The sequence below is a fragment of the Apaloderma vittatum genome, unplaced genomic scaffold, assembly GCF_000703405.1.
Source record: "Apaloderma vittatum isolate BGI_N311 unplaced genomic scaffold, ASM70340v1 scaffold2312, whole genome shotgun sequence".
In the NCBI taxonomy this organism is placed as follows: domain Eukaryota; kingdom Metazoa; phylum Chordata; class Aves; order Trogoniformes; family Trogonidae; genus Apaloderma; species Apaloderma vittatum.
This window is the reverse complement of record NW_009703965.1, coordinates 115,209-134,192: the sequence shown is the minus strand read 5'-3', so window position 1 is coordinate 134,192 and position 18,984 is coordinate 115,209. Positions and strand designations below refer to the sequence as shown.

The window sequence follows — 18,984 nt, the reverse complement described above, 5'->3', positions numbered from 1 at the left end:
TGCCTTCGGCAGGTTCTCTTCCCCCATACCAAAGGGTTTCATACATGTCACTGCAACTCACAGCTCGATATACAAATGCAAATTGCCACTGATTTCACTTTGCACAGATCAGGAAGACTGTGGATGGGATGATGGAAGAGGAAGTGGACCGTAAATCCTCGTGCCCAGGTAGTCTCTTCTTGTGGAAAAATGAGCTGAGGAGAACAGCCACGTGCCATCGTCTTGTAAATGCCCAACGTGAACCACAGGCCTTGCTCTGCAGCAGCTCCCCACACGCTGCAGCTCCCCGAGCAGAGCAGAACCTTACTACTGACCCCACGGCACTACTAGTTGAGTAAGTCACCAACTAACACTAGCAAGAATATCTGAACATAGATGTTGACCGAGAACGTAAATGATGAATGATGTCTTGTTGAACCCTCCCTACCCGTCCCAGTTACACCCACCCACGAAAGCTGGCTGTCACTTTGCTCCCCCCGTTCTTCAGACGGGGAGGCTGCAGTACGAGCTCCTCCCGTGCCACGGCTCCAGTGACGAGGAAGTTGACTCACTGAGGAAAAAAAGCAAGTGCCATTGCCAAGCCATTCTCAGAAGTACATATTGCGAACCTTGACTGCCCATTGCAAAACTCCCACAAAATCTGAAAAGCCTTTTTTTTGCACTAAAGTTGGAAAAATAAAATAATAGCAGACCTATTTCATTTATTACTTATGTGAATCGATGTGCTACACACTGATGTAGCGCTGAATTCAGCCTTGAATGGCTTCAAAGGGAAGGATGAGCTAAGAAAACCTTTGCAATTTGCACAAAGGGAAATCTGGAGCAACGTCACCACAGTCGGTGGCATTGCTTTTCATTTCCATCAATGTAAAGGAGAAAAAGAATCCGGTTTCTTGAGTTCATATCAGGACACCAGATGAACAAGCCTGCACTTAAAAGTCCTACAGAACTGAAACGCCACAGACAAAGGCATTAAGAAACACTTATTGTGATGTTCTTCTTTCTGTTTACAAGTCCCCTTGTGGTCTTCTTAAATGGCCAGGGAACATTTTTAGCCACCCCCTCCAGGCTCCAGATTATGCCTCGGTTAGCAGATCATCTGGGCAGCTCGCTCTGTCTGTAACTCTATATGAATGACTTCAGTGACAAACAATACAACCATTCACTTTTTGTAAAAAAACAACTGCTGCCACCAAATGTTTCCAATTTAAATATTTCTGGTTCTCTAGCTACTGGTTCCAATTTGGTATCAGCTACTGTCAGCCATAAATCCCAATGAATTTTGAAGTCACGATCCTGAATTGAGTTCTGCAAATGCAGAATTAAGAAGGAGAAATGAAAATCTCCAAGCAGGAAGTTTAGACAAAGAATCCATCACATCCATATTGCAGAATTGTGGGTTACAGAAGCTCTTGTATGGGTACTGCCATTTAACAGTGGTTAATCATCACATGCTCCAGAAACTATGTGTTCCTTGGGAAGGAAACAATATAGAGGATCTGGGAATGAAATCACTTCTACTTTAACTCATGTCAATTCCTGGCAATCAAAATCGGGTGACTTCATCAAAACTGCCTATTTCAGGTCATGCCTGGGCCCTCCTATCTCCCCAAATGCAGCTGGGAATTGATTGCCAGAGTATGAGCTGGTCTGGACAAAAGCTACACAAGGACTCAGGGACCATTCTAACGTGTCTGGGATACACCCTGGCAGTGTTTATTTTGCTAGGTCCACCTGAGGATTCACTTGTTCCTGTTCTTGCCTTGTATGATTTCCTAAAACAACACTTTAACGCCAAGGTGAGTGCAAGGAGCTGTGCATTTCTTGCACATATTCCATGAGTGTGTCACGCCAAAAACACAGACCAGGACAGATCATTACAATGACGTAAAAAGTCCTGAACTGAATCAGCTTCACATGCAAGCTGAGGTTCTGAGCCAGTTCTTACTTTATTCAAATCTATTCTGCCCATCCCTAATCTAAATGAGCTCAGTCATTAGCCTCTAAATCTTTATTTCTCTGTGCCAATATTGGCCCCAGTTCAGCAAGGCACTTAAATATGTGCTTAACTTCAAAAGCACAGCTAAGTCCCACTGATAGATTTGACTACAGGGGGATGTAAGCAAATAGCTGAGGGCTTTGCTAAACTGGGGTCTTAGTGACACAATCCTAGAAGCATTTGTCTTTTAACATGTTTATAGAAAACTGTAGCAATTAAGTGGAACTCTTCCTTCCCCACATAAAAACAATCCAGGACTTCCTCTTCTGTAAAGCTTACAGCAGCCAAACTTTCTTTTCCTAACCCTGGGGTCAAGCACTTTTCCAACAACTCATCTTAATATAGTGCCCTAAGTATTTGTTTCCTTCATGATAGCTCTGACACATACCCATGCACAGGTGAGCATGGGTACACAATACACACTTGTTATGAGAAGAGTCCCACCATTATCTATGGCACATAGGAAAAACTTCCTTTTCCACAGTGCAGGCCAGCCTGAGGCATATTTTGGTTTTGTTCCATGCTGCCATAGGCACAACTCACACACGTGTAGCCTTCTGAGGGCTCTTCTAATGGATTTATTCTTATAATGGATTTGTTTTCTCCTCTGTAGAGATTCCTCTAAAGGCAAGAGTAGGTTCTCTCTCTCTAATCTAAACGTATATGCAGCAGACTAGGGTTAATGGTTGGACTCCGTAATCTCAAGGGTCTTTTCCAACCTGAATAATTCTGATTCTATGATTTTGAAAACAAAAGGCTGCTAGCAACATTCTTTGTAGAAATACAAAATGCATGAACTGCAAAGGTGGCAATGAATTTATCTTCTTCAGTCACCAGCGAAAACACATTGGTCTCCTTGGACTAACACAAAATCTCAAAGAACACCTACTTGAATCCTTACAGCTGGATGAAGACCGGAGAACCTGTGCTGACTGTGAAGACGGATCAACACCTGAAAGGTGTTGCCCTTCAAATCTGGTCCACAAGAGTGACCTAAAGAGTGGCACTGCCTACAGTCCCTACAGTGATCCCACTGCTGGGCCTGACTCTGAGAGCCATCACAGCAAAATCCTAATTAAAACTCAGAGGGTCAAGAAAGCAGATAAACCCAGAGATTTACAGAAAACATTTGATCCAACCCCAGGTAAGTCCTGGGGGATTGAGAGGCACAAGCCAGCACATCCCCACCACTGTCCCCATCACTGCCAGGGCAACTTTCTCCCTGGGAACTGGCTGTGCCTTCAGCCTGCGCCCCGTTGTGTGATATTCGTGTCCGGGGGGGTCCATATTGAACTGATAAAGTTCTCAAAGCCCCTCTGCCCTGCCAGCCTGGGAGCAGGACTGCAGCCCTGCAGGTCTCCCTGCCAAAGTCTGTCCAGGCAAACAAAGAAAACCCATTGCCTTCCACTTTAATAAAAGCCAAATGATGCCGTTTGCCAATTACCAAAACGGGGCGAAGGTTAAAAACCCACTGAATTATAACACATGTCACGGACCAAAGCTTCTATGATTAACAGTTCTGTGAGAAATTCATTAATTTCACCAGAAGCAAGCTGACAGAGATTGTGCTTAATGACAGAATGCAGGGCAGGGGAAAGGCGGTCGAATCGGGAAAGAGAAAGCTGCATTAAATCACAAAAACAAAAAAAAAAAAAAGAGGAAACCCTTTTTTTTTTCCTCTCCTTATGAGAAGGAAAAAAAATAGCCGGAGTTATAATGGGCGGTTGCGTTTTCTCCGCTGCTGAAGATTTATCTTCATCATTTCTTGTTGGGAAAGCTGACAGCGAGAGAGAATAAGACAAAGAGAAGAGCTGGAGTGGGCTATGTCCCCCTGGGACTCATTTGGGGAAGCAAAAGGTGAAGCTTAGAGGACAACCCTCCACAGAGGCCAGGGCGAGGGCTGGTGAGGGCACGCTGGCCATGAGTGGGTCTTGGTCTACAGTGTTGGACCCCCCCCCAGCTGTCAAATGCCCAGATGTGCACCCTTATGGAGAAAGGTAAACCCAAAATCTCCCCTGCAAAAGCAATTTTGCAGTTGTCACAGTAAGTTTGTTCCCAGATTTACCCAAACAAAGGAAAATCTTGCTAGGCTAACTCGAAACCACAAGGAGCTGCATAACGTGGGGCAGCCAGAGCCCGCTCCAGGGGCAGGGAAGCTTCTTCATCATGAACACGGAGTTAACGGAGCATTAGAAAGCTGGAAATTTCTTAAAATCCACCACTCTGTCACCTGAACCGGGGTGTCCACCTGGGTTTTCACACCTCCTGCCTGCAGTTTCCAGGAGAGGAGCAAAGGACACCAGGCGGGATGGAGGTGGGGACAGGTCTTGTGAGCACAGCGGGGACGTGTCGCCGAGGGCGAGCAGGACCAGAACTGCCATGCCGGGGTGGGAGAGCCCCAGATGCTGCTGAAAAGGACAAACCCCTGATTTCTGAGGAACCGCTGGCAAAGGCAGCCCCAATGCACCAGGCTTTCCTGCTGTTCAAGTGACCGTGGGGTGGGCAATGATAGCTCTGCCTCTGCACACTCAATTTCACTGCCCTCCCCATGGGGCTAAACAGGAAATAATAAAAGTACAACTCAAGCCACCAAGTGCAAGAGAAGAACTAACTTAGGGCCATTAGATCTGGTCTAAGGATGCAACGTGAAAATAAAGCGTGCCACTTATACAGCACATCTCCATCCGCGAGGTAAACTTCTGCTGAAAACAAAAAAAAAGAGCCCGCGGTCAGCTGCAGCAGAAAACCCAACAACTGTAAAAATACAACTGCAAAGTGCACAGTATTTTTTCTTCAAACCCTCTATAAATCTCGTCAGAAGGATGGAATAGATTTTCAAAAGAGCTAATGATGACTGAGGACATCTATCTATAAAGTTCAATTGGACTCCTGCATTTAAGCTCCTTTTTCTCTTCTAAAATATTAACTGCAGTACATATTTTAAGAAAGAAGAGTGAGCATAGGTTTTATTTTCAGTTATTAAGGTGTCACTAACCCATGGGAGTGATCCATTCACCCTCAAAATAAAAGCTGTGTTAACTTTAAGGGCCGATATATTTCCTTTCCTTCACATATTTAAAATCCACACCCTTGCCTAGAAGTGTCTGCATCTCCCTATAAATCCTCTCCCAATGAAAATAATTTTCCTTGAAAAGGGAGAAATCATATCTCTTGTAGAGATGAGTCAAAAAACAGGCAAAAATATCCATGTTGACCTAAGGAAAATGAAAGTGGTAAAACTGATGCTTACACATAGGGAGGAAAGTCCTTTTAAAAATCAAATAAGTGTTTTAAAAATCATATTAGGCGAATGTAACCAGTGGGGAAAGCGGAGCAGGGAAGGATGGGCAGCGGGTGACGGGCGCTGAGCAGGAGTCTGATGGGGAGACCGTGAGCACGGGAGGCAGAAAACCTCACATCGAGCTGCTGGACCGGTTAAGAATCAATTTTAAATATCCCTCTTTCTATGTTTTTCCTGGACTGGGTAAAATTACAAAGGAAAAGGACGGCAGGTGACGGCAAAGGCGTCATCGATTTGCCGGCTGCACAAATTACCACAGAACTTTCTCTGCATCTCGGGTACCTGAGCTGCTCAGAGTTTCTCGTGCAGAAAGCAAGCGCGTACGGTCACCCAAAGCCATCCCATCATAGGACACGCTGGAGATTTTCCACTATAGCACTGGCATCAATAGAAAAAAACCCCACTGATTTCAATTGGCTTTCGATTGGGGCTTTATTTCAGAGAGTTTCGAGTTCCTTGACTGACATGGGAAACTTTATGATCAATCCAGTGTCATAACCTGTGAGACCTAAAACGTTACTTTGAGCAAGTGAAGCTCTGACGGAAGGTTTTGAGAGCAAGGGGCTGCGACGGTTCAGTGCAGCCCGAAAACAAAACAAGGCTGAAAAAAGAAATCCAGGAGAAAAAGAAGCGGCAAATGGCGGGTGATTCCTCTCAAAGAGATTTCTAAAGGTTAGCCTGCTGGGCTGCAGAGCCTCACTGAAACTTTGCCTAAGGGGAATGCATTTTTTATTAAGGAAATAACTTTCTAAACACAGAGCACTTCTAATTTCGTAAGTGAACAAATGGTTCAATTCCTACTGAAAACTTGAGAGGGAGGAATGTGGTCCTGCGTCTCGGCCCTCTCGAGCTCCCTGTTGCTTCTCACCATCTCCTTCCAGTAGGTCTCTCTCGCTCTTTTTCTGTCCTGCTTCCGCACTGCGATTTGGCCAAACTTCCCCAACCAGACTTCTCATCTGAAACTCGATCCTGCTGTCTTTGGGCCTCTGAATTTATACAACCTATTGCACAGAATGATCGGACTCCTTGAATCTAGGTCAGAACACACTGACTGGATTGATTTAGCTATAGATATACTCCTTTTTATTTTTTAATTTTAGTTTCCCTTCCCTCTCCCCCTTCTCATCCTCCCGCCTTTCCTGGAATAAAAGCAGGTCCTAAAAACAAGCCAGAACATTATCAAAACCCCTGACAGTTTGCTTAGGGGGCCGAGCAGAGGTTTGCTGGGATATGCAACTTGTTTTGCTATTGCTGCCGCTATAGTATGACGACTGCTCACAACTCTGAATTCACAAAGGGTAAAAGAAAAACAAGAAAAAAATTCTTTCAGGGGTTTTGCTAAATTCTCCCCACTTCTTTTCACTGCTTCACTGAAAGGATCCATGAAGCTGCCGCACCAGAGGCCACCAAAGGTCACAATCTCTGTGGGATGCTGTAAAGCAGAGACTGAGAGGGGTTGGTGGTGATCTATTGATGTGTCTGTAATAACAACAAGAATAAAACGGTAGCCATAAACCTTTCATCCTGGGGGGTCCCACAGAGCTTTTCAGAACATGGGCCAGATCCGGAGAGGTACCGAGGGCCCTTACCCAGCCATCAAAAGCACCATGAACGCCGGTGGCCAAGCACCTGCCGCACGGGGCCGAGCACCCGGTCGGATCCGGCCCCGCTGGGGCAACAAGCGTCACTTTGTCTCCGCGCGACCGCTGCCGTGGGAGGTCCCTGTAGCACTTTAGCAGCACAAAGCGGTTTAGATCGAAGCCGACGTGTGAGTGGCGAAATGATGCCGTACCGGGGAATGTGTGGAGAGTTAACTGGCCCCAATTCCAAGCGCGGGATAAAGGAGGGAGGAGAAAGGAAGAGGAAATAATTCACTAACAGCATCCCATGCAGGTTAAATGTCCCATCCATCCTGATCAATGAGAACACTGCCGGTTTTTTTACCACTGACACAAAAGGGTCAGCGGGGTTCAGGGGCTGTGCCCCCCCTGCCTCCCGGTCAGGCCCGGCGCGGGGGGCGAGGCAGAAGGAAGCAAGCTGACAGGCTCACCTCTGCTCCGCCGGGCTGTAGGTCTGTCCTCGCTGGCAGCTGCTGATGGTGATGGGGTCGAAGTTGTGGAAGGAACGCAGGGCCACCCCAGAGATGGCCACAAACTGGGAGCTGAAGCTAATGAGGACAGCCTGGGTGCGATAAAAAGGGTGACTGAGGTCATGGATGACGGGGATAATCAGGGGATTGTTCCTGCAGCTCAGGACGTGGACACCTGCCAGAGGAGAGACAAGATCAGAGGAAGGGTCAGACTTAACACAATCGCTTCCCGAAGCCCTGGGCACTTCAGAGGCATTTCACCCATAGGAGCTGAAAAGTTATGGTAAGCTGCCTGAAGGGGCTTCCCAAATCGCTCCGGAGAGCTTAGCCGAGAAGCATATCCCTCCAGACAGCTGAAGAAAGGCTGCCATTCTCTCCGCAAGGGCGTCAGGCTCTCAGAGCAGTTTCTTTAGACTGCAGCTACATTTCTATTGTGCTCTGTTAAATCAGGAGCAACCATCACGGAGGAAGCGGAGTCGGGCTATTGTAAAACCAGTCTGAGAGGACAGTTGGAGCCTTTACACCCTAACGCATCAAACGGAGCCGGCAGGCTGGGTGGCTTAGTGCACCACGGCCAGGGCACCAGGGGCTTGTTTGTAGCTGTGCATGTCATTAGCACTCAGCGTAAAACTTCTTTCTTTCTACGCTAAAGGTGCCTGGTTCTGAATTTTTCTGATGGTTTGCAGCTTTAAGGTATCTTGCTCTTAGCTAAAAAAACCCCACAAAGATGGTCCTGGAGAGATGAACAAGGGTGATGGATCCACTGAGGATTTTACAGGTGATCTCATTTGAGAAGAAAATAATTGTGTCTCTGGAATATAAAAACGTCTCAAGAGCTTGAGGTTTGCAGAAGCACCCGAGAGGTGACAAGGAGGCTTCTTAATCCCTCTTCTTCAGCAGAGGAAGCTGATAGCTGGGAAGAAATTCCCACCGACAAGCAGAGGCAACCTGAATTCAAATGGGCCAAATCCATCTCAGGGGTAACTCGAAGGACAGACAGCTGTCAGCTGGCCTCAAAATTCATTAACTGAGATTGCCGGCCTGACGGCTGCCTGCAAAGCCCGGCCTCTGCGGCTCCGTGGCACCGCTCCGAGGATCAGCTTGGCTCCAGCTCCGTTCGCTTCACTGGAGCTCCCCCAGCAACGGCTTTGGCCCAGGCCCTTTGGCTACCCTGATACACTTACAAATTTGAAAATAAAATAAATTCTATTTGCATGTTTAACTGGCTCAGGGATTTCTATAATTATTTTTTTTCTAGTTCAAGTTTCTTGACTCAAAAGGGAAGGAATAAAACGTTTTCATTTTTCTTCTTAGAAAGTGATTTCCTGTGAATTAAGCCAGACTTCTGACCACTTTCTTTAAACAGATATCTCCCACCCTCTACTTCTAAAAAATCTTCCTGTAATAATAAAAAAAAAAATATAAAAAAGCAAACGTCTTTTTGTTTTGGTCTCTACCTGACCCTGAAATAACCTCCCTGTCTACTTGCCTCCCACAAGTCTTTTGATATCAGCTCCTTGTGGAACGGTGCACGTTTCTCACTTACAAACAGGTGCAGTTAATACTCGAAAGCCTGGGTTCCCAAATTCCTTGGAAGTTTCTGCCTTCTCTGATGGAAAGCCAAGAAAGACCTTATGGTATGAGGCTGTTTATTCACTTCAACTTCATTCCTCTGCTCAGGTGGTGTCTAAAACAGCCCCTCAGAGCTGTGCCGCTGCTGCTGGTTCTTGCTGACCCAGACAAGGTAAGCGGGGTCAGGTTCGTTTAACTAACCTGCCTTCATTAGCAAAAAACCACTCAGGATGGTAGGAGGGTGCCCATGGCAGGAGAGTCAGAGCTGTCCCCATGCCTGTCCCTGTTTCTGTAGCTCTGTATCCACCTCTTCAACGCTCAACAGCTCTTGCAAAATGTCCAGCAGCTGAACCCCAGTGTCTGCAACAGCTCTGAGCTAACAGCGCTGACGTGTTTGGCATCCCAACCTCTCCACCTCCTGCCGAGACTCAGAAGCAGCTTCTCATTCTTTTCTGGAAGTCCACAGAGTAAAAACTTGCTCCGATCAAGGTGGGAAAACACATTTCTCGGTAGATTGTGTTCTGCTCATGGGAGTAGCCTTGGCACACTGAGTGCTGGTCAAGTTTTACCCTTCTGGACATACTCCTGGGCTGCCACTGACTTCTGCTTAAGGCTGGCTGACCACCTGCACCCAGCCCTGCGCCCAGGGCATGCCAAAGCTTGCCTCTCAGCTGCAGCTTCTAGCTTGCCACGGTGATAATTCAAATACATCAAATACAATGTCCCAGAAAAGGACTTAATGCCACACCTAGAACTCAGACAAAACAGGGACTGGGAGCTCTCCCTGAGTGAGAGCTGCTGGGTAGCCTACCTACACCTCTCCTCTGCTCCAGGCCAGCCTCTTCCGAAAAGGTCAGAGGGGCTTTTCCGTGATGAAGGCAGCATTTTGGCTGTGAAGATCTCCAGGCGTCAGCCTGAGCCATGCCAACCTCATGTTGCAATCTCATCGAGGATTTCAAAACCCAATCCTCAGTTTCTTCTTTGCTCCCTTTCTTGTCCTTTTTCTCTCACAATCTGTCTGTCTGTCTGTCTCTATAAAACGTCGCATTAAGTATTTCTTGGCATGCTCTTCTCTCTATCATTTATTTCTTTTTTTTGCCACTGTTTTGCGAAAGGGGGAGGACAAGACTAACCCAGGGGCTTTGGCAAACTGGGAGCTATCCTGACTCAACCTGCACAACTTGCAACAAATTTCGGTTTGTTCTCGGACAGCAAACACCACACATACTTTTACTATTTTTCTCCACACTCCACCAAATTATATATTACCCTGGAGAGTCATCCAACACCTGCCACTTGTGTGTGTCCCTTCTCCTTCTCATCACTTGTAAGAAGTTTGCGTTCCAGCTTGTCAAAATTTTAAAGTTATGGTCAAAACAGAAAGCTGAGGTGAGAGGGTTATGTTTCCTTAAAAACTGCTCTTGGGATGACGGGGCCAGCTTTGTTCCTATGGAAAAAAAGTGCAGGGGACAGCTGGAAAGGGGTTGTGCAAGTCCTATTCTGACGCAGAGTTGGGAACTACAGTGAGCTCCTTGGTCCTGGAGCTTAAATGCAGCAGATCTAATTCACCAGACACAACTGTCCCAGGTTCAGGGACCTGTGCTCAGGGGAGACACAAAAATGGTTTATCCCAGCACTTCAGCACAACCAGCAGGTCCACAGCCTCTGTCAGGCACATCTGCTTGAGGCCATGCAAGCAGTCAGGCAAAATAGTTTGCATGAAAAATTTTGGCCATTCAATAGCTGTGGAAACTTCCCTGCAAGCAGGACTAGAGATCTGACCAACTACACCTTGTGAAGGTGAAGCATTTGCTGCACCAGGGCAGGTGCCTCATCCTGCTACCAGCAGCTCATCTGTATCACTGTCAATGACTCTCCAGGGAGGTGCTGTGTATGAAACATTGAAATAGGGCTTATTTTAACAACTAAAGAGGAACTAAGCACTCCTGAACACACAGTGAACAGGTATGGAGAAACATCTGAACAAAACAATGCATGAAACTCAAGTCTTGGAGCATTAAGTAACCACTTTTTTTTGTCTGATCCCGGAAAAATGGAGTGTGAGTATCGGTCAGTTCATGAACAGGGGCACCAACAGATTAAGCAAGCAATAACGAGGGAATTTAATAAAATATAGTCTTACCGAGATCATGGCTTTGCTCTTTGGTGTCAAACAGCTGCACACCGATAGTCTCCTGCTTCTGATCCAGGTAATAGGTCCCATCAGTGACCAAGTGAACCAGGACTGCCGCAGCTACCATAGGCTGGGAAAAATAAGCCTGGGAAAACAAAATCCCCACAAAGGCTGAGGTGGAGAACTGTGGTGGGCTTTAAAAAGCCCCAAGAGGCAGCCCGGGACTTTTAAAATAACAATTCTCATCCCAGGTCACACAGAAGTCTTCTCTTCCCATCTCTCCTACACAAACTAGATAAACTTGAGTCAAACAGCCCTGCAGCTGAAGGCTGTAACCTCTCAGAAATTCAATAGCCTTGTCACAGGAGGGGACTTCACCACTGACTCTCTAGACAGTGCTCAGATGCTTTGTTTTGTTATTCTGCTCTAAACATACTTCAAAAAAAGCAGCAGCTTGGCCCGGGGAAGGCTGTCGCATGGTATTTTGCCTGTTGGAGAAATTTTGTACAGGCGGGCAAAGAGGAGACTTCTGAATGACGCGAGCTTCCTACCTTCAGCCAGAAAACGGTCTGTGTCATGTGGGAGTACTGGAAGTTGGCCGTGCAGGGGTACCAGGCATACTGAGAGACACCATCGTTCAAGTCAATCACCTTAGTTCGACACATCTGTGGGAGAAAAAAGAAACATCAAAGGACATAGATGACAGTAAGGAAGGATTATGACTGTTCAAAGTGGGGGAAAAACCCCAGGTGCACCACTAGAATCAAATACTACACAATAATGATGTTTCTAAATATCATGACATTATTCAAAAGCTACGTTTCCAGGCCTTCCACCTCAACAGGAAAAACTGAAACATGAAAAGGAGTTAAAGAGTCCCAGCCACTGGATGGCAGCCAACAAAGTTTCCTCTTATGTTGGTACAAGGCCTTTGACAGAGTTCAGAACAACTTTGCTCCCACCCAAACAGACCATGACTCTTCACACCGGAGTCAAAGCGATGACCATTGCTGAACGTACCAACTCACAGCACAGGCAGCCTGCAGAGTCTCTCCACGGTCCTCAAGCCATGTCCTATTTAAACCTGCACGTCACTGTAACCCCAGGGAAGCCACAGATGGCCACGTAAACTTGGAAGCACGTGTAGCCGGCAAGTCCCGTCTCTACAACCCAATTAAAGCAAACCAGTTTCCCACATTGTTAACTAGTTTCTGTAAGTGGAATCACCTTCCTCCCACACCTGCAGCACTCTCCGTGGCAGGCAGCAGTGGGATTATCAACGAACTGCTCTTTTCAATATAGAACAAGTAGACGAATCCCAAGTGCTGGCATGGATGAAAAGCTCAGAGAAGAAAATGCCTGAGTTTAAGTACCAGAGAGCCTTGCAGTGTTGTCAGTATGTAAGGTGTGAAAATGAAGCTGTAGGAAACAGCAGGATTTACCCTGAAACCACACTGCTCAGTGAAGTGCCTGAAAAAAATGAACGTGCATGACCGTAGCCTTCATTTCCCCAGCGAACAAGAGAAAGGAAAAGTCCACCATGCATTAGAAGGAAGCTTCTAGCTGAGGCTCTGGGAGCATCTGATGGGTACCTGTTAAGATTCACAACACTCTGCTGACTCAGTGACTGTCTTTACCGGAGGCATGGGGACAGAGGGAATTCCCTGCAGTCACACCGTGTAGTGGCAACGGAGCTACAAAGGTAACCCAAGAGGCCAAGCCATCTCCAGGAGCCGCGCTGGCCACAGGAGAGCCCAGGAGCCATCACACATCTGTGCCAGGGGCTAACTGGAGCCAGGGGCTCTTGGGAACATCATTATATTTTGTTCCAAGACCAGAGCCTGAACTCAGCAATCAGGTGGTGATGTGCTGTCAGTAAGGCTGGTGCCATAAGCAATTTCCCTGCTTCTTTAAATAAAAAAACTCTGAAGTGAAACTAGACAATTAACAGAGATGGTTTTAGCCACACAAAATCCTATGCCCACTCGGTAATTCTGCATGAAACTGTCCTCTTGGTCTCAGCAGGCAAAGTCTGGGCAGTGCAAAGAAAGCCTGGGATGCCTGGGAACGAGAAACCAGATTGGTTAAAAGTGAGGTAATCGCCTCTATAATCTGAGTCCCTCAAGATCCAGCACAGAGGAATCTATGGGCAAAACATAAATCAGCTTTAATGGGCTGGAAGAAGATTTTTAGTTTATTTATTTTTTAAAACAACTGGGACCAAGCTTCATTGAGGCTAGCCAGTGGATAGTGTTACATTTTACAGCAGAGCAAGGCTTTACATAAACTATCTTTGGCATTTGAAATCCAGGCCAGCAATTCAACATGTACCGTTTCGCAATTCTCCCTTCTTGTGTTTTCAGCAGCCTGTCTCTTGTTGGGAGCATGGTTTTTATTTTAATACCTCTCCAGCTAGGGAATTTCTCTTACCCACATCTGCAATTTATATGGTCAGAGAGCTCTTTGACATGTACAAAGGTCTCATTACTTTTATGTGATTTGGTTCTTATTCGTATGTCTCCTCTGTATTGTTCTATCGGTGCAAAAATCTGTTTGAAAGAAACTGCAGTACTGTCGCTGGGTGCATTTGACGTGCCACTTAATGGATGAGCGAAAACCTGTATTAAGAAATCACCCAAAACTGCACCAAAAGTTTGAACCAAACCCAATATAAACCCATGCTGAGGTGCGTTGGAAATCTCTGATAACTTTCAAATGCCTTGTTTCATTTGTGTGCGTGTGTGAACTCTAGCACCTTCTGCTTCTGCTTGAGAATATTAGCAAAAATCTTAACGTTGCATAAAGAGCCTGTGTCTGAGACACGTGGGATGGAGGCGTGCAGACTCGGCAGGCTGGCCGGGTTTGAACAGGTTAGATAAGCTTCCTCCTGCTGAGACTGATCCATCACTACTCAGGTAAGTGTTTCAAAGTGGGTAAAAAAGTGGGGTAAAAAGTTCTTTTAGGAGAAGAATATAACTGAGAAGTGTGGGAAAAGTCAAACAGGCAGGACATTAGGAGTAGCTACAAGAGCCTCTTTGAGACGAGCTGTAATCTAATAAACTCAGGTAATGGTAAAAAAGCTGTGGTAACAATCTGACTGGATAAACCATCCTTGTCACCTACAGACTCCACCATCTCCGTAGGCTCCAATGCACGTGGTCCATGCATCCTCCTTTCAGTTCTACCCAATGCCACACCACAAGTGCAAAGTCTGAGAACCATTTGCTGGGAGTCTTTCACACCTCTGCTTTTAAGGCATCCCTAGAAGATGGCAGCAGCAGGAAGGCACTTAACACCGCGGTACCACCACTTCGAAGCTACAAGTTCCAACGGCCTGGAAGACAGAGCATCATCTCTCCTCATGGCTGCAGATTCATAGGAATTCATGCTTATGAGAAATAAGTTATTTCCTAACATCCTCCAGTTTGCTACAGTGATGCAAAACAGCAGCTAAAGCACCTGACAGCTGTGGAGGGAAGAAGTGATATACTTTCCATTTCAGGGTGTTACCAAACACTAAAATATTTGCTTTGAAGAATGATGGCATCACGCAGGACTCAAAATTTCGCTCACTGGGGCTCGTCCAGGTTCTCAGACCCACACAGCAACTGGGATCCACAGGAGCTTAGTGCTCCAAAGTATGTGGGGACTATTTGTGTCTACTTACTGGAAGCCCATGTCATATCCCTCCCTAGGAAGCTGCTTTCAATTAAAAGAGCTGATGTCTGTTCCTCTCCGAGGTTCTCGTCTCCCACCCACGCATTTTGTACACATGCATCAAGAGACAGAACGAACAAGGCCAGGGAGCACTGTGGGATCTTCCCACAAGAGGGAATGCCTGGAGGATTCCCTTTGACTGATTTATACAACCTCTTGTCAATCACAGGGACAACATGTTCTTCAAACCGCCTCTCCTGTTTTCCTTCTCTTACTCAAGGGGACCAAGGAATGCGTCAGCTGAAAGAGAAAAGCAATATATCGGGAGCACTTAGTTCATTGCCACATCTAAAACTCATTTACCATTGCAATCAACTCCATCTCCTCCCAATGTTTTCCTTCAAAGTAATACAGGGAAATTTGCTGAAGAGCAAAATTTGGAAGGCACCCCTGTGAGTGATTCCCAGCCGTTACATGACTCCAGGCAATGCTACGTCATGTGGATTGGCTCCTGTGCCAGAGGAACTACAGGTTAGGGATCACTGAACCCATGGACTGAGCACTGGACTAGATCTCACCCCGACTGTTCTTCTGGGCAGCACCTGGCTTCTCCAAGCCTAAGGAGTCTATCTGTAAAAGCCATTAGCCACAAAAAGGTGCTCAGATGTTACAAACAAAGCACATACACGCGTGAAGGATACGCCTCCCCGCAGGAGCGCGTGAGACCCAAACAGATGCCATCCCACTCTGTCCTTCCCATCGAGCAAGCACGGCCAGGCACCGCAGGCTTTGTGCACACCGGTGGGTCTCGTCTCTCCTGAGAGCGAATAACATCAAAATAATTCTAACTGCAGACAGGCAAAGCTGCTATTTAAACTCAGATGCTGCCCTGCTCAGCTCTGGCACACGGCTGATGCCACGCTTGGACTGGACGTGCCTGTCTGCATGCCCACAAGCGGCTGTAAACAGAGCAGACCTCCACTGTCTGCTCCCCAAACCCCATCTGTTGTCCCACGGCAGGGCTTCCTCCAGACCATGTCTTCAAGCTAAGGATGGCTGCGAAGGCCCACGGTGAGTACTTGTCCATCAGGCAGTGGGGATCAACCTCCTTCTAGGGGAGAAGGGTGGAAGAGGTCATCACGCCCCAAACGCGAGGCTGCTGCCTCTCCCTCTTTTCTACCCGGGACTGTGCTGCTGCCACTCGTGCGCCAAGATGGACGATGCTGTGGGTTCTGGAGGTCAAACAGGCTATACCCCGTCCCATTTACAGAACAGCAGGCACAGAACGAGCAGAAGCAGGATCTGTTGGTAAAACCCACGGTACCGTCTATGCATGGAGCACACAACATCCTGAGAGAGTTTGTACAAGCGCACGGAAATACTCATGGACTGATATGAAGCCCGTGGAGGCACAAACAGGACATATTCTCTTGTTTGAACATCCAGCTAAAGAACGGATTTCAACCATAATAATGAAACGGCATTAATCTGCAATTTTTAGCGAACTGCTCTGCAGAACGTTATTTATATTTAACTCAACAGATGCCAGAGGATCCCAACCATGACATAAGCAACATTTTAACGCACCCCTTACAGATGAAAACATTCTCTCTCCAGTGCCAGACATGGGGCCTGGCAGTTACCCAGACCTTTCATTCTTAAATATGGTATTGCTTTTGCAGACCTAAGGTTAGTCTTACCCAAGGATGAGGAACTATGGTGCAGTTGCTAAATATCAGAAAGGTTCCTGGTTGTTTATTACCCAATATTATAAGGCAGCTTGACTGCCACATGGACACCACCCAGTTTGCCGACTGCAGCACAGACCTCCAATCTGTTCTGAAAGCTGTTGCACTGCTCTTCTCATTTAGGCTGGGAATTGGGTTGGAGTTACAGCAAAAATGAAATTGCCCACATTAGTGAGCACTGAACCATTAAAAAGGCCAGAATTTGTGTTCCAACAAACACCTCAAATATCAGCCAATTTCTATGACCAAACTTTAGGAGCCCGCAGATGGAAATTATACGCACAGGTTTACTCAAGGGACATCAAAAATTTTGCTCTGGGTTTTCTTCTAGGTTTCTGGTCAGAAATGTTTTAGGACTACTCCCTCTACTAGTGTTCTGGACTTGTCCTGTCAGAAGATTTGAGTCAACAGTTGTCTCCCCAACTGCAAAAGTCAGCATCGGTCATGCCAGGTTGGCCTCTAAGACTTAAGGAAAGCATTCAAAGTTACTTTTTCTGAAGTGGTACATATATTAAATTTTTATGTGGACTAACAATGAGTCTAAATACCCTCCTATCACAAGAATAAAATCAAACCCTCAAACCAAATCTGAGATTCAGTAGCATAGGTTATAAGAATAAGTTGATGATAGAAAGCCGTGTCCTCCTTCTTTCAATAGACCTCTTACTTTCTAGTCTGCTGCTTCTTCTTCAGCAGCAATTTCCCCCTAATTTCCCCTGAACCAAAACTTCTACTCTACACCTCTCCTTGTCTGTGTCTGATAACACAGCTTTACTGAGTTGCAAGCTCTTTGTCTGCTTTTGCTTGTTTTCACTGGGGTACTTCAAGGTCTGATGGCAAAAGATTAAAAACTGCAGCATGTCCTGCTCCAGGACAAAGGCATGCAGGCAGGTGATCAACAGAAAAGCTTTATCAACTGCAAGCTGATAAAACTCCTGGAGTAACACACTCATGCTATATTACTCCCAGATTCAGTTGGCTCAGAAGTAAGAGGAAATCTCATCTGTCCATTTTACCCGCGTAATGAAGAACAGAGTTCGGCTGCGGGATTGGGAAACGGATTACGTCTCCTGCAGGATGAAATAAAGCCCCGTTGCTATGTCCATTCTCAGCACAGCCACTTCCCTTCGCATCTGGAGCCGCCAATGGTGTCTGGACCTTGCAGACTTAAGTGTTCAATTAGAATCTTACTACAGGTTTCTTAGCACAGAGCCTCAGTTTTCAGACGGATTTTTTAGCCATTGGAAAGTGACCTTTATGTGTATGAAAACACCGCAGCCGACGTGACACGGCATCAATACTTCGTTTGCAATGTGACATGATGATGAATGCCTCTACTTTACAATGAAAAATATAGTGTTCATTTCCAAAGCAAAATTTCCCTGGGTAGAGTTTTGGATGTAACGCAGGGCTGTGATTCAAAACTGAACAGGAGATGCAAAGGCTATTTTGTTTTGTCATATAAGTTGGTTTAGTTTCAGGAAAGAGAATAGGAGGCACAGGGATTTCCATTAGAGGATGGCCCAGATTGCATGTGTATTCAATGTGTGTTATTAACTTTAGCTTTCTCAAAAAAATGCAGCTATTTCACTTCCAAAGAGTCTCTATGAACAATATATTTCAATTTTTAAATCATTCAGACCTGCATTCTTTGAGCTTTCCTTTGAATTTCTGTTATCTCCAGATTCAAAGCAAACTTCATTTAAAACTGGTGAGTTCAAATCAAAATCACATAAAACCATAAACTTCACAAGATATTCCTGAAAAAACTGTAAATCAGTTCTGACTGGCCCTATCTCAAACCCACACGGGCTTTGACATCCAGCCAGGTCTAATCAAAATATCTAGGATGCTAGCTGGACCTGTGGAAAAACAACATGGAGCTTTGATTTTACAATAAAACCTGAACCAGATGATTTTTGCGCGGTTCAAAGGATCACCCCTAAGACATCAGCTGAGCCAGGGCCAGAAACTATCCCAAAAAAGTGAGAAAAACAAGAAATAATCGCACTAATGAACTCCCTTTTTACACAAGCCCACAAGTAAACACCAGCATTTGGAGCTCACGAGTGCAGTTTTGTATTTGGCCCTAGAGCTTCCGCCACTCAGCAACGCACGAGGAAAGGATGCGAACGCAAACGGTGGCTCCAAGCACGCAGCAACGCGGGATACAGTCTCAGACGAAGCACATGCAAGTGTAACAGAGCAATTTGCCACATGCTCCTGTTCATTCACGTCAGACATTTGCTATTTCTTCGACACAGCAGTAGGACATGAAGATGCTGCTCTCAAACAACAGCATCTTCCACCCCAGCACTGCCGAGATCTCACCTCGGAGGCATAGTTCTTAGAATTAGCCCTGAATTGCTTTCTCCTATTATGTTCAAATTCACAAATAAGTCTACGAGTAGAAACAGCAGCCAAATGCAAACCCGCCAGGCAGACAGCATAAAGAAACAGTGCCCAAACAAACCCCTGTACCTT

At 46.1% G+C, this 18,984-nt stretch overlaps 1 protein-coding gene across 1 annotated transcript in view; it reads right to left on the bottom strand.

The window, feature by feature from the left end:
* Nucleotides 1-18,984, bottom strand: part of PAPPA (pregnancy-associated plasma protein A, pappalysin 1) — a gene marked incomplete at its 5' end in the record, with an annotated part of 150,187 nt that overhangs the window by 41,108 nt on the left and 90,095 nt on the right. The window contains 3 exons of the mRNA XM_009864832.1: nucleotides 7,351-7,564; nucleotides 11,105-11,240; nucleotides 11,647-11,760. Coding sequence (XP_009863134.1) covers nucleotides 7,351-7,564; nucleotides 11,105-11,240; nucleotides 11,647-11,760 — 464 coding nt within the window. The remainder of the gene's footprint in view (nucleotides 1-7,350; nucleotides 7,565-11,104; nucleotides 11,241-11,646; nucleotides 11,761-18,984) is intronic.